The sequence below is a fragment of the Terrapene carolina genome, unplaced genomic scaffold (genome assembly GCF_002925995.2).
Source record: "Terrapene carolina triunguis isolate 2854851 unplaced genomic scaffold, T_m_triunguis-2.0 Scaffold104, whole genome shotgun sequence".
Classification (NCBI taxonomy): domain Eukaryota; kingdom Metazoa; phylum Chordata; order Testudines; family Emydidae; genus Terrapene; species Terrapene triunguis.
The window spans coordinates 1,925,308-1,941,003 of record NW_020664455.1 but is presented as its reverse complement, the minus strand read 5'-3'; the positions used below and the strand labels follow the sequence as shown (position 1 = coordinate 1,941,003).

The window sequence follows — 15,696 nt, the reverse complement described above, 5'->3', positions numbered from 1 at the left end:
CACACACACACACACACACACACACACACACACACACACACACACACGGAAAAAGAAAAACCTCAGTTTATGTGAAAGAAGCACACCTAATCCGCAAAATGGAAAGCATAATTATCAAATTAATATCAGGAATTTCACACAGCAAACAACGTCTATGAAATCCCCTCATATTTCCCAGAGTGTGCCTAGAATCATTTCTTTTTTTCCCCACCCCGTCTCCATCTTTGTCCAGTGGTTTTTCTTAGGTTGCGTGTTCAATAATCCTTCTCCACTTGGATGTCAAACATTCAATAACTGTCTGCCTTCCTCCTCCTCCTCCTCTTCCCTACATTCCCTGCAATGCATCTCCTCTGATTAGCAGAGATTTCATTTCACTCGGCTTCTCTGACCGAGCCTGTGTGTGTGTTTATGGAATATTTACAAATATTATTTCCCTCCTGCCCAGACGCTACATAGCAACGCCTACCAGACCTCTGGATTAACATCAGTACCACTTGGTAATTCAATTTCAGGGACCTGCTGTTTTGAATCCAGCTCAAGACATCAAGAGAGCTGCTCAATTGAATCTGGGCCCTGCGTTCGGCACTATTCCATATATAATCTGCGCTGAACTTATTTTCACTTGCTCTCTCCACTCGAACGTTCCCAATGACAAACAACACTTAAAATGTTCCCTGACGACATGCAGCGGAGGTGTTGTTTGCTTGGTTCCCTTTTTAAAGGTTTGCCACAGGATCTGTCCAAGTCAGAATTGCCAGCTGCCTGTAGCAGCCCGCAGGCTCTGCCTATGCAATGCAATGCTCTCCCTTGGGGAAGATGCTTTTCCAGTGTAAATGTCCCCACTCACCGGATTGTTGTACATCTGAACGATGAGCTGTTTTACTCCATGCAGCGTGGGATGAGCCCAGGGAGACGGATCCACCCAGTGCCGGTTTAAATCAAACCCCATCAAGGAGCACCTGTACAAACACACAAAACAGCCATCAGTATGGTCTTCAACTTATACCCATGTCAGACAGAATTAGGTGGAAGTCCTGCTGGTTGGTGCACAGCTCCTCACAAAAAACAGGGCAAGTTCTCTCCAGAGCAGTAGGAGAGATCAGGCAGTGACCTGTCATGACCTGGTTGGCAGGATTTCTGTAGCAGCACCTTTGGTGACTCACATTTAAGCTTCTTACCCTTCATATCATTGTTCCCTCAACCTCCCTTTCAGCCAGCCTTGTCCTTTTCCACTTCACCTCCCCAATGTGACCATGTTTCAGCACCAACAATGACAGTCCATTCGCCCACCTAGCCCATGACTGTCTTCCCACATTCTTCTGAGTACCAACTATGTCTGCAAGGTTGCGCCTAAGCTGACCCACCGTGCTCCTAGCCCATCCTCAGTGAAGCCGTGGCTCAGGAAATTCCTTAAGCACATGGAAGTCAAAGGACATTAAGAGGGTGCTTGAGTGCTTCATGGAATCGGGATGGACGAAAAGAAAGTCCAATCCTATTTACTTTATCCTGCCATGAAATACTGAGCAGATCAACCATGTACTCTTATTAATGTGAGATCATATATGCTACGTCTGACTCCTCTTCTTTCCCTGCTGACTCGTATTCCTCTTGGTACTTTGTGGTCTAATTTCGAGTCTGATACTGTCCCCCTTACTCAGGTTGAGTTATATCTTCCTCTCAAAAAGTCCCTCTAAAGTCATCCAGACTACTGGCAGAGTGAGGTACTTCTGAACACAAGGAAGGGACGCAGAATGAGCCCCACAGGTTGTAAACTCTTCAGGGCAGGGATCACGTCTGCTGTCCACTTTAGGTGTCATCTACCCCACTTTTGGGCATCAAGTGCAACAATCAATTGTCCCCTTGGCAGAGCAAGATCTGACCAGTGGATATGGTTCAGCAATGCAGGAATCACACTGATTCTCAACAGAAACAACAACAGACAACCCCAGGCAAAGATACAATTTTTCCTATATATAAAACTAAACAATACAATCAAACTTGCTACTAAGCCTTAAAGCTTCTTGAGACGTAAAAAGCTTTCGTTGATCCCCAAGCTATTGTGTGAAGGCCTGTTCTATCTTAATCTTTTAAATACACCTATGCAAACAATAGAGATTTGCTCTAGTAATGTCGTTTAACAAAAATCTGAAGAATCTAGGAGTTAGGACTTTACATGTAATAGGCAAAAATGAAAGGAAAATACCCAACATCCTAAATGCTGAGCCAAAGCACAGGCTTGGATAGAAACACAAAATGCAAAACTTAGAAAAGTAAAATGTAGGGCTGAAACTACAAAATTAAACTCAACACTGGAACTGGTCAGAAATCTTCCAACAGAGTCCTGCAAGAATGTATCGATTCTGTCAAAAATTTTGACAGAACAGGCAAGCAGCCAATCAATTGGCAAGTGGGGTCTCCTGGCTCCAGCTTCCCACCTCTCAGGCACCCCATCAGGGCAGGGTTTGTGGGAAGGCAGCAGAATGATTGCCCCCAGGTGGTCACCTGGGAAGTCAGGAGCAGGGCTGGCTCCAGGGTTTCTGCCGTCCCAAGCAGGGGGGGGGGGAAAAGCCGATCGGCGGTTCTTTGGCGGCAACTCAATTGCGTCGCTCCATTCTTTTGTGGAAGTTCGGCGGTGGGTCCTTCGCTCCCTCTCTTCCCCTTCGGCGGCACTTGGGCGGCAGCTCAAAGAGGAAGAGAGGGACTGAGGGACCCGCCACTGAAGATCTGGACGGGCTGCTCCAATAGCGGACGGAGTGCCACCCCTTTGTATTGGCCGCCCCAAGCACCTGCTTCCTTAGCTGGTGCCTGGAGCCGGCCCTGGTCTGGAGGCCAGTTCCCCTGGTTACTCAGGAAGTCAGGTAGCTGGTTCCCTGCCTGGCCAGTTCCCCAGGCTGCCCACCTAAAGATCAGGTGGATGGCTGGACTACCTGACCATTTTGTCACCTTGGCAGCTGGGGAGCCCGGCAGCCTGCTCTTCTGCAAAACAAAACAGATTTGTTTCATTTCACGAGGAACAAAAAACAAAAAGAGAGAAAAATCTTTGATTTTTTTGCAGAACAGAAAACCCCATTCCTGCTCAGCTCCTCTCACAATGCCTGCTTCTGACCTCACTGGCACTGGCATAAATCAGGAGTATCGCCACGGAAAAGTAAATGGTGTAGAACTGGTAAGAGCTCAGAATCACGCTAACCGCCTTTTCGTTTTGCAAACTCAGAAACCTTCATGCTCACAATGAATTTTCTTGCTGTTTGGCAAACCACGCTAAGACACAGCATGCGGACTCCACAGGACGTCTTTTGTAGGAGCTCAGTGCCAGAAATCGCATCGCCTGCATGACTAGACCAGCTCATTTACATTTAAACATATTTTAAAGTAGTAACATCACAGAAAGCAAACAAATTTTGATTCCACCCTGTTCACTTTCCATGGTCATCTGATCAGGCTATAGAGCACACAAAAAACCAAACAACTAAGTGCAAACAGGAATTGCAAATTGACGTTTGCTCAGTATTTGTTAGTTACATAACTTATCCAACCAGGGAACAGAAACAATTATGCATAATTTCTGTAACTAACCAACACAAGGCAAATTTCCTATGAATCATTCTTTATGATGAATTTCAGGATCTATATTATGCAACAAATAAATGTGAGAATTTTGCACCAACATTTCAGAAACAAAAACTAGAAGCAAATGTTGACAAGTTATTCAGTTGGGATGATCCTCCCAGCATTACTTAATATGATCCCAGACTAATTTCCAAATATCATTTAGTCAGTCTATGATATCGCTGTATCTCACCTCTATTGAAGCAACAATTAATTTACTCTTTGATATGGGCATTAGTATGTCTTTCCAGTTTTGGAGCAGTATTCAGTTTTCTTTTTATCTTTTTTAAAATCTTTTTTTCTTATTTTCCTACAGACTAATTTGCATTCATAGTGTTTTCTTTATTCATCTCTTGCACACTTGTGCCATCTCCACAGAAACAAAGTTGTTTTCCTTGGCACATCAGATTTGATTATTGATCTTATTTCAGGTAAAACAGTCTCCCAAAACTCATGCATAACCGGACATGGCCAAAGCATATGGTGAGAGGATCCTGCATGACTTTTATAGATCCATACTCAATGGGGACCACATGCTGAAAGAAATCTTTCCTGAACCCCTCTTTTAGGGTTCAAAAACTTTCCCAACCTCACCAAGCTCAACATCAGAAGCAAGCTCCCCAGAGACCCGGACACACCAACTTAACCGATCCAGACCCTGCCAGAACAACAGATGTAAAACCTGTAGACATATTTCCACTGCTACGATGATCAACACCACACCCCACCCCACCCCAACAATACACCTTTCAAGATCCATGGGTCCAGCGCATGCTTATCACACAATGTGGTGTACCTCATCCAGTGCACTAAATACCCCAATAACAAATATGTGGGTGAAACTAATCACTACACTATCAAAGGAACTCACATTGAAAAATTATGAGACACAAATACACCATTATCACCTGCTGGTGAACACTTTTCACAAAAAGTGATCACTCTGGTTTGAGCAGGGGGTTGTACTAGATGACCTCCTGAGGTCTCTTCCAACCCTAATCTTCTGTAATTCTATATCCGACCTATTAGTCTTCATCTTCAAAGGAAACCTGCACAGTATCATCAAAAAGGTGAACGGGGGAGTTTAAATTCATAACTTTGCTAAACACTGAAAATCATCGACTGAACAGAGACACTGGAATTATGGTTTATTTCAACAATCTATAAACCCATTAATTTCTCTCCTCTGCCCCAGGTTCCTCCCCACCCCCCGAATGATCAGAGAGGTGTTAACAGGTCACTTCATCTTGAATGGTCCCTTGAAATGTGTGTTAACTCCTTATGCTAAACAATCTGTTCTACCTTGTATTTAGCTGTGACACTCTGAGTGTGTTTCCCACACCTGAAGGAGAGCTCCGTGTAAACTCGAAAGCTTGTCTCTCTCACCAACAGAAGTTGGTCCAATAAAAGATATTACCTCACCCGCCTTGTCTCTCTTTTACAGATCCTGCATTCATGATACTCTTTTACTCCCAGGTAATGCAGTCTCTCTTGTGTCCAATATATCCTCTGCAACAGTTTCAACTGGGTAGTTTCCCATTTGCATCTTGCATTCCTTTGTAAAATTCCCTCTCCACAGCCTAGACCAGTTTGTTTCCAAGTACATCTTGCTTGGTGCTTCCATTCGTTAACTGGTTGACTGCTGTCTCAGGTACCCCGTGCATAACTGAGAAATAATAATACTACTACCACCTACCTCTTATACAGTGCTTTTCATCAGGAGATCTCAAAGCACTTTACAAAGGAGGTTAGTATCATTATCCCCGTTGTACAGGTAGGGAAAGTGAGGCAGAGGAGGTGGAGTGACTTGCTGAAGGTCACCCAGGGAATAGAACTGAGGTCTCCCAAGTTCTAGACCATTGTTCTATCCACTAGCCCACACTGCTTCAAAACACCAACCCTGCAAAGGGAAAAGAACTGTGTTCCACTATACCAGTGGTCCCCAAACTGGGGTTCGTGAACCCCTGGGGGTTCGCGAAATGTTACAGGGGGTTCTTGGAAAAAAATTCCCTAATGGCGGACAGAGCTGTCCCTAGGGACCCCGGGCAGCATGGGGCCAGCAGCCCGGAGCCACTGGACTTCCACGAACTAAGCAGATCAAAGCAAGCATATCTATCACACTGAGGAGATTTAAACTTCAAGACTCCTTATAAGAAATGGAAAGGGAGGTGGATACTTTTTGCTGTTTTTAAAATTAAATAGGCAGCTAGTATGGTTTTTTTTTTTAATTATTATGAAGAACGAGTTTAAGCTTTGTTGTAATGTGCATTGTTTGCCTGGACTGCTCAAGACCTGAATGCTTGTGTAGGAGGAACTCTTTGAGTTGGCTTCTTAAATACCTTCATGACGTTTCACATCTGATATTCCTTGATGAAATGAAGGACCCTTGTCTTATAACAGGCTTATTCAAAGTGATACAAGCTATGAAAGTGAGATCTTGGAAGAGTGTCGTCATTTTCATAATGTAATAAAAATACTGTAGTGATAAATAATAAATAGTGTGTAATATGCATGTCATAAAAACAAATGTTATATTTCCCAGATCACTGCTTTTATAATTTATACTCAGATAAAGGAGAAAATCCCTGGAAATATTCATTTTTAGGAGGGGGTTCGCGAGACTTGACATTTGAGTGAAAGGGGTTCACAGGTTGTTGAAGTTTGGGAACCACTGCACTATACCATACCACACTTTGAAGATTTAGGGCCAGATATTTCATTCTTTAGTCACACTGGTGAGTACTATGATGAGTGCCATTGGTTTCAGTGCCAACTACTCATGTGAGTACTCACCAGTGTCACATAGAGCTTCACAATCTGGCCCATAAAGATTGCAAGATGGTGGGTGGTATATTATACAGCAGTGGTGTGTTTATATTGTACAGGAAATAAACGAAAACATTCAGTACAAAACCAACCCTAAAGAGAGAGGGAAACTGAGAAAAGCGGAGGGAGAAAAGTTACATTTGAAGATGAGCTTTGAAATGAGACCTGGGGCTGAGCAATACAGAATGATGTACCAGATTGAGAGAGCTGCCTTGCATTCAAAAAACAGTGAGGCTGCAGGAAGGATGGAAAATTCAGGTAACTGAAGGGAGAAGTGAAGGAAGTAGAGAGAAACAAGCTCCGTGAGGGTGGTTGGAGCAAACCGATGAAAGGTTTTAAAAACAAAGTGGGTAATTTTGAACTAGAGACTGAAATGGATTGGGATGTTGGTGCAAGTGATTCCGAATTAAGGTGGAGGTGGTTGCATGTTTTGGTGTGTATAAAGGAGGAAAGCAGCATTCTGTCTTGGCCACCAGATCCTGCTGATCATTCACAATGGGCAATCCCAACCTCCTTTTATGACACCACTTTCACCTCCATGGAAACCAACCGTTATGTCTTTATGAACTTTCTGAGCAATCAGCAATTGCTGTTGATCATCCATATTAACATAATTTAAAAACATTCAAATGTCGGACACTTGCAAATTCAAACTGTGTTGGTTCAGGCTACACTGGACATGGTATGTTTCTGTTCCATGACTGGATGAGCACAACTCTCAGAATCAGGTTTCTGCTGCAGATACTTGGGCTTATGAATTAGAAATTGAGTTCCATTAAGATTCTCCAATATTCACCTGAAATTCGCTATTTTGGCAAACCTTTCTGCTACTAAACCACCATAAAGAGGTGCAAATCCAATCAAAGCAAATTAGTTCCAATACTGAAATGGAAACTAACTGAAAATGTTTGCAGTCCCCATCTCTCTCGACTTCAAGAAGTTACCAGCCCACCTCGACAAAAGCAAAGAAGCTCAAACTAGCATCTAAACTGCTAGGAGGTTTCTGTTCAGATCATTGCCTAACATTCTGAGATTCACCCAAAACTGGTTTGAAATATCCCTTGCCTACATGCTTTAGCAAACCGCTTCTAGTTTCTTGCTAGAATTGAGAAGGGTTTAGTGACGTGGCCAATGCTGGGCCATAAAAATGTTAAGGCTGCTTATGTTTCTTTCAGATTGTGCCTTTCCTTTCAAGAACCTCCAAGTTACAGAAATCTCCAGGACCTCCGACTTTCCCTTTGCTTTGATTCTTCCTTTCCCCACACTACATTTTCCTTCCCTGCACCTACTATGCTCCTGAGTCTCTCGCTAACAGACCTTTTCCCACAAGGTGAGATATGGTGAATAATGGAGTAAAGGAGTTAAAGCAATCCTTTTTCATGGCATATGATTTATTACAAAGAGAACCGTACACACTTCCCTTCGGCTTTGTTGGTTCATTGGATCAGTACCGGGTGAATTTGCAGATAATACCGCACACAAAGCCTGTAAGTTCAAATCCGCAAATGGCACTACGGGTCAGGGTTAGGATCTGAAATTGAAAACCGGTAGGAGGCAGGGGAGGAGATGCAGCATACTTTTTTCCCAGGCATATGCAATAAAAAGAGTTGAGACCGGGGGTAATTGGTCTCTATTGTTGCTCGTCTTCGAGGCAAGAGTCAGAGGAACTGCTGGGAGACTGCGGTCTGCAATAGTCACTGTGCACTACAAGAGAGTGAATGCAAGGAAAAGAAATTGAATACTTGCTTCTTATAATGAAAATATCATTTTAAACCTGTTAGACTCATGACATTTTACAAATCAAATTTTCACCTGCCATCACTGGAGAAGCTGGGGTCTTCATTAGTGTGCATTTCACCATTTGGGTCCTTGGGGGGTTGTGATTTATGCATTTGCCTATTATTCATAAAAGGGGATTCGTTCAGGCCGACATGTTTTAAGGCAATTACGTAGCGAGACAGCTATGGTTTCAGCTACAGCCATAGAAAGGGTGAGTTTTGGTTTTGGTTTTTGGGCAACATTTTGCATGTGTAATTTACAATCCTGGAAACCCTCACAAAAGGTTATATACTCCTGCCAGAACACAAGTGGACACACAGAACAGCATTAACTCCCAAAGGCCACATGGTGGAGTAGATGTTTGCAGAATGAGCTTTACACTGTGTAGAGACACAGTTTTAAATAGTACATGATGGTTAGAGATCTGTTTCGCTATTTTCTATGTAAACAGTGTTAAATAAGAATAAACACAAAGGGATATTTTCTTCTTCTTCTGACAAACACATGCATTTCCCATAGCTGGTAACTGGCATCACAGACACATGCACCCAGGAGAAAACGGGTAGAATTCCCCTCTCCGATCTGCAAAGCACATCTCCGTTCAGAGATTCTACTCTCCCTACATACACTGAGTTCTCAGTGATGTCAATAGGATTTCTGTGCATGTAGCAAAAGCAGAATATTGGAGGCAAGGTCCATTACAAGGACAGGAAAATCTTGACCCGTGATTTCATAAAAGATGCAAAAGATATGCTAGTCCCCAGGGACAAGTGCAGGATTGCTCCTTACAGTTTATTCTCCAGTGCTTTGTCCAGTTTGATTTTCAATTTTTCAAGTGATGGGACTTCCTTTGGGAGACTATTGCACAATCCAACAGAACTCACTGCTAGGACGCTTATATCATGGTTACAGGGCTAGCTGACCTCTATCCCCCTACAATTCTCTCTGAGGGATTGTCTAAATGAACCATTAGTCTGTGGCAAGCTGTGGTGTGAATGTCCCCCATGATAGCCTGTGCACCCTGCTGATGCGCATGAACAGTTCATTAGAATGCTTTGATCTAGCCCTCTTTGAAACTGGACTAGCTCAAAGCACATGGATGACCAGTTAATGCACGTCAGTAGAGTGCATAGGAATAGTTAGATCATAGCAGGCTAACCTGGAGTAGAGTCACAGCCTGGCTTGCAGCAGTTCTAATTGTTCATGTAGAGAAGCCCTGAGTGCACTTCCTCAGGAATCTGGCCTCATGCCTTTACCTTTCCTGGGGTGGCAATCTACAATTCTCCCACTCTTAGACCCCGTCCTGGGCTGCAGTTACAGCTACAAATTAAAAAAAAAACAAAAACATAGTAAGAAAGCCAAAAAAGTGCGACCGTGGCTAAACAACAAAGTAAAAGAAGCAGTGAGAGGCAAAAAGGCATCCTTTAAAAAGTGGAAGTTAAATCCTAATGAAGAAAATAGAAAGGAGCATAAACTCTGGCAAATGAAGTGCAAAAAATATAATTAGGAACGCCAAAACAGAATTTGAAGAACAGCTAGCCAAAGACTCCAAAAGTAATAGCAATTTTTTTTTAAAGTAAATCAGAAGTAGGAAGCCTGCTAAACAGCCAGTGGGGCCACTGGACAATCGAGAGGCTAAAGGAGCACTCAAGGATGAAAAGGCCATTGCGGAGAAACTAAATGAATTCTTTTCATCAGTCTTCACAGTTGAGGATGTGAGGGAGATTCCTAAACCTGAGCCATTCTTTTTAGGTGACAAATCTGAGGAACTGTCCCAGATTGAGGTGTCATTAAAGGAGGCTTTGAAACAAATTAATGAACTAAACAGTAATAAGTCACCATGACGAGATGGTATTCACTGAAGAGTTCTGAAGGAACTCAAATGTGAAATGGCAGGACTACTAACTGTCATCTGGAACCTATCATTTCAATCAGCTTCTGTACCAAATGACTGGAGGATAGCTAATGTGATGCCAATTTTTAAAAAGGCCTCCAGAGGTGACCCCGGCAGTTACAGGCCTGTAAGCCTGACCTCAGTACTGGGCAAACTGGTTGAAACTATAGTAAAGAACAAAATTGTCAGACACATAGATGAACATAATTTGCTGGGGAATAGTCAACATGGTTTTTGTAAAGGGAAATCATGCCTCACCAATCTACTAGAATTCTTTGAGGGGGTCAACAAGCATGTGGACAAGGGGGATTCAGTGGCTATAGTGTATTTAAATTTTCAGAAAGCCTTTGACAAGGTCCCTCACCAAAGGCTCTTAAGTAAAGTAAGCAGTCATGGGATAAGAGGGAAGGTTCTCTCTTGGATCAGTAACTGGTTAAAAGACAGGAAACAAAGGGTAGGAATAAATGACCAGTTTTCAGAATGGAGAGAGGTAAATAGTGGTGTCCCTCAGGGGTCTGTACTGGGCCCAATCCTATTTAACATATTCATAAATGATCTGGAAAAGGGGGTAAACAGTGAGGTGGCAAAATTTGCAGATGATACAAAACTACTCAAGATAGTTAAGTCCTAGGCAGACTGCGAAGAGCTACCAAAGGATCTCTCAAAATTGGATGACTGGGCAAGAAAATGGCAGATGAAATTCAATGTTGATAAATGCAAAGTAATGCACATTGGAAAACATAATCCCAACTATACATATAAAATGATGGGGTTTAAATTAGCTGTTACCACTCAAGAAAGAGATCTTGGAGTCATTGTGGATAGTTATCTGAAAACATCCACCCAACGTGCAGTGGCAGTCAAAAAAAGCTAACAGAATGCTGGGAAACATTAAGAAAGGGATATATAATAAGACAGAAAATATCATATTGCCTCTATATAAATCCATGGTACGCCCACAACTTGAATACTGCATGCAGATGTGGTCACCCCATCTCAAAAACGATATATTGGACTTGGAAAAGGTTCAGAAATGGGCCACAAAAATGATTAGGGGTATGGAATGGCTGCCGTATGAGGAGAGATTAATAAGACTGGGATTTCTCAGCTTGGATAAGAGACTAATAAGGAGGGATATGATATAGGTCTATAAAATCATGATTGGTGTAGAGAAAGTATATAAGGACGTGTTATTTATGCCTTCACATAACACAAGAACTAGAGGTCACCAAATGAAATTAATAGGCAGCAGGTTTAAAGCAAACAAAAGGAAGTATGTTTTCACACAATGCACAGTCGATCTATGGAACTCCTTGCCAGAGGATGTTGTTGTGACATTGCAGTCTATATGGTTTTATAAAAATATGCTAGTGAGTGAATATAATGTAACTTGAATATGCTTCATGCAAAAGGTCTCTTGTAAGGTATCATTACAAAGCTTATAATCTACTGAGTGTGATCATCCTATTTGTATAAATGTACCACTCTTGTATCTGAAACTAGAAATATGAAATATAACTTTGAGGGCCTATTGTAATTATGCAAAGTGTGGGCCATTAATGGTGGTTTGAAATCTTGATGACTCCCATTAACCAGGACAATTGTCTGCAGATGGCTGTGTTTACCTGTAAGTCTTCCTGTATACGTGTGCTGGCAAGTGGGCAATGAAGTCTTGCAGTGACATGTGATCATGTCACCTGAACTGGAATCCATCTTTAACCTGGTATCTTTCCATTGAGAAGGAGGGGGTGGGAACCCAGAGGGACAAAGGATTCCCGCCTTATGCAAAAGATATATAAAGCGGTGGAACAGAACAAAGGGAGGAGAGGAGCCATCATGAAGAATCCCCTAGCTACCACCTGAGCTACAACAAGAGCTGTACCAGGGGAAAGAATTGTGCCCAGGCCTGGAAGGTGTCCAGTCTGAGGAAAAAACTTACTAAAGCATCTCTGAGGGTGAGATTGTCTGTATTCAGTTTGATTAGACATAGATTTGCGCATTTTATTTTATTTTGCTTGGTGACTTACTTTGTTTTGTGTGTTACTACTTGGAACCACTTAAATCCTACTTTCTGTATTTAATAAAATCACTTTTTCCTTATTAATTAACTCAAAGTATGTATTCATACCTGGGGGAGCAAACAACTGTGCATATCTCTCTATTAGTGTTATAGAGGGCAAACAATTCATGAGTTTACCCTGCATAAGCTTTATACAGGGTAAAACGGATTTATTTGGGTTTAGACCCCATTGGGAGTTGGGCATCTGAGTGTTAAAGACAGGAACACTTCTGTTAGCTGCTTTCAGGTAAATCTGCAACTTTGGGGCAAGTAATCCAGACCCTGGGTCTTTGTTGGAGCAGAAAGGAGTGTCTGGCTCAGCAAGACAGGCTGCTGGGGCCCCAAGCTGGCAGGGAAGGCAGGGGTAGAAGTAGTCTTGGCACATCAGGTGGCAGCTCCCAGGGGGTTTCTGTGATCCAACCCGTCACAGTTGTGAAGGCCAAGACTATAACAGGGTTCAAAAAAGAACTAGACAAATTCATAGAGGATAGGTCCATCAATGACTATTAGCCAGGACGCGCAGGGATGATGTCCCTAGCCTCTGTTTGCCAGAGGCTGGGGCACCTGGCATTGGCCACGGTCGGAAGACAGGATACTGGGCTGGATGGACCTTTGGTCTGACCCAGTATGACCGTTCTTATGTACGGTATTCTATGTATCTGCTACGCTTACCCAGTAGGTCCAACTGAGTTCAAACACTTGCAGTTCTTCCCTTTGGGAGTATGTGACCAGTGGTGAATAGAACCACCAGACAGCATTCTTAAAGCAACGTATGTTTCTTTAACAACAGGACAAATCATTTAGAGAAAAGGGATTTTAAAACAATAAACAGTCTCCATGCATGTCTGCCTTACCATCTCCTGACGATAACCCTTGTAGAACAATATTCTTCAGACACCCCAGTGGGTCCTGGGTGTCAGTCTGGCTCTCCCAAACAACTATATCCTTCTCAAGAGAGAGATCCTTTCGAAACTGCCAGAGTTCCTTTGTTCTTCTGCTTTCCTGGGCTTTGGACCTTCTGGACACAACTAGATTTACAGGTTGGCTGGGGAGAAGGTAACATCTTCACAACCAACAGTTTGGGTATTGTCCCATAATACCGCTCAAGTGTTTTCTGAGTGTGGCTTACCTTGAACCTCTCTTTAGCTTCCTGCTTGTTTTTCTTATAAAGCTCTAGTCAACTAACCCAACATATGCTTATAGTAAACACCCCAATAACCAAGTGAACATAGAGCGTTCATAAATTATTACAGAGCAGCTCAAAATGTGTCACACTGATATTCACCTAACATTTCCCTTTTAATATTTCACCCAATTACTATTAGTGAGATCAACTTGTATACCTATACCTACTTGGTATTTATATCCTCCAAGCCTATGGACAGGGTAACCATGTCAGCAGTAGATGACTAGGTGAGGCACTATACAAAAATCGAAGAAAGAGTACTTGGATCTTGCTGTAGCATCTATTACACACAAACATTAAAAACATTATTAAGGTTCACAGTCAAGCGCTCAGAAGTTAGGAAATGACACAATTAAGTTTGTCTGGGCAACCTTAATTCAGCCCCCTGGTGCCTATGCAGTCTTTAAGTAAAGGAGCACATATCATTGTTTCCATAGGATGCCTGACTCATTCAATACACAGAATGGACAGATCTCATGTAACGAGCAGCTCGTCGATAATTTGTGTTCTCCTCACTCAGTGTGAATCCCCTGGCCTTATTTACGACACACCTTTTAAACCCTCCTCTGAAGAGAGAATGATTAATTTCCTTAGTTTCACAACACCCCTGAGAGGTGAGGGGATGGCATTCCCCCATTTGATAGGTTGGGAGCTGAGTCAGAGAGACATTAGGGACAAAAGTATCCACCAATTTCAGGTGCCCACTTAGAGATGCTTAATACCTGATTTTTCAGAGTACTTAGCATTCTTTATATAGCACTTTATATGTTCAAATCACAGCTCCCACTGATTTCAGTTGCAGCTGGAAGCGCTCAGCACTTCCTTGCTCCAAGGCATGGGGGCACTACAGCTTTTCAAAGAAAATATCATCAGATTTTTTAAAATATGGACAAAACAACATATTTTGCCCTAGCCTCCTGAAAATAGCCCAATCATTTAGGTTGAAATTTTCCACACAAAAAACCCTCAGCCTGAGGCAGACTCTCTGCATGGAAATGGCTAAAGTTTAACAAAGTTAGAAGCAACTGAAAGCAGGGTTTTATAGAATAATAGAAATCTAGGGCTGGAAGGAACCTCAAGAAGTCATCTAGTCCAGCCCACCGTGCTGACAGTGGGAAGTGTCGGACACCCTTACTAATAGACAATGCTATCAGCCATACTTATAATACATATTCAGTTCCTTTAAATCATTACTCATAGATCAATCCTTCCAATCCCCTTATCATTTTTCTTACTCTTCCTTCAATTTCCTCCTATTTCTTGAAATCAGTTTAAAAAAATTCTAGCAAGTACAAGAGGGATGTAAAGATATGTACATCCTGCTTTGCTCATGTTTTATTGGTGTAGGTTGCACACTGAATGATAACATGGGTATCTACATATTTTAAAAGCTACTTTTGGAGAAAGAAATGTTATTAGGTGACAAGGTTGTAACAATTTCATACAGAAGTGGCAGACAGCAACAAATCAATCAATAAAAGGTACCAACGGTTTCCGAATGGAATCTCTTCCTAGTAAGTGCCTTTAGAGGCCGTACTTTGTAGTAACAACTATGCAGGTACACAAGAGATAGCCATAAATATAACAAGAGATACGTTTCTAAGTGCACCAGTCTAAACCCATCTCATTATAATAAAAATATAACTAATATGGCCTGGGGCAGGCCAAGTGGGTGCTTTTTAAGCCACGGGAAGTGGTGCTGGTGATTCGGAAATAAGCCTATACCCTAGAATTGTGTTAGATGTAAAAAGCCTGATCCTGAACACTTGTTGCTATTAATTAAGGGTAAAAGCAATAAGCCTACAGTCTTGGCCAAAATAATTATTTTTTGACTACTAACCATTCTCCTGCTGGTTGACTTAGGCACTAGACTGTTTTCATGCCCTAAATGGTTGTGCAGCACTGCAGTGTGCTGTTAAACAGCCTGCTAAACCTAGGGTTATGAGTTCAATCCTTGAGTGGACCACTTAGGGATCTGGGGCAAAATCAGTACGTGGTTCTGCTAGTGAAGGCAGGGGGCTGGACTCGATGACCTTTCAGGGTCCCTTCCAGTTCTATGAGATAGGTATATCTCCATATTATTATTTATTATAGCCAGTATTTCAGGGGCTGGTGAATCCTATCTCCCATCCGTCTATCAATTTGTTGCAATTTAAGGTGATTTGGGATAACACATGTTATAAAAATTTAAGGTACTATTATGCCAGACATGCAATGCCTTGGGTATCTTTCCATTCACTTTAATCCAGCCATCTCACCTTCCTCGGGACTCAGACACTGCAGCTGGCAATGGTCGCTATACTTCTACACACAGTTTAAAGGTAGCTTCGCATGTCATATTTT

At 42.3% G+C, this 15,696-nt stretch overlaps 1 protein-coding gene across 1 annotated transcript in view; it reads right to left on the bottom strand.

Annotated features, from left to right (window-relative positions):
• The window catches only part of LOC112118973 (cytosolic carboxypeptidase 6), a 1,367,858-nt gene that overhangs the window by 208,813 nt on the left and 1,143,349 nt on the right, over positions 1 to 15,696 (bottom strand). The window contains exon 10 of the mRNA XM_026651876.1: positions 848 to 959. Coding sequence (XP_026507661.1) covers positions 848 to 959 — 112 coding nt within the window. The remainder of the gene's footprint in view (positions 1 to 847; positions 960 to 15,696) is intronic.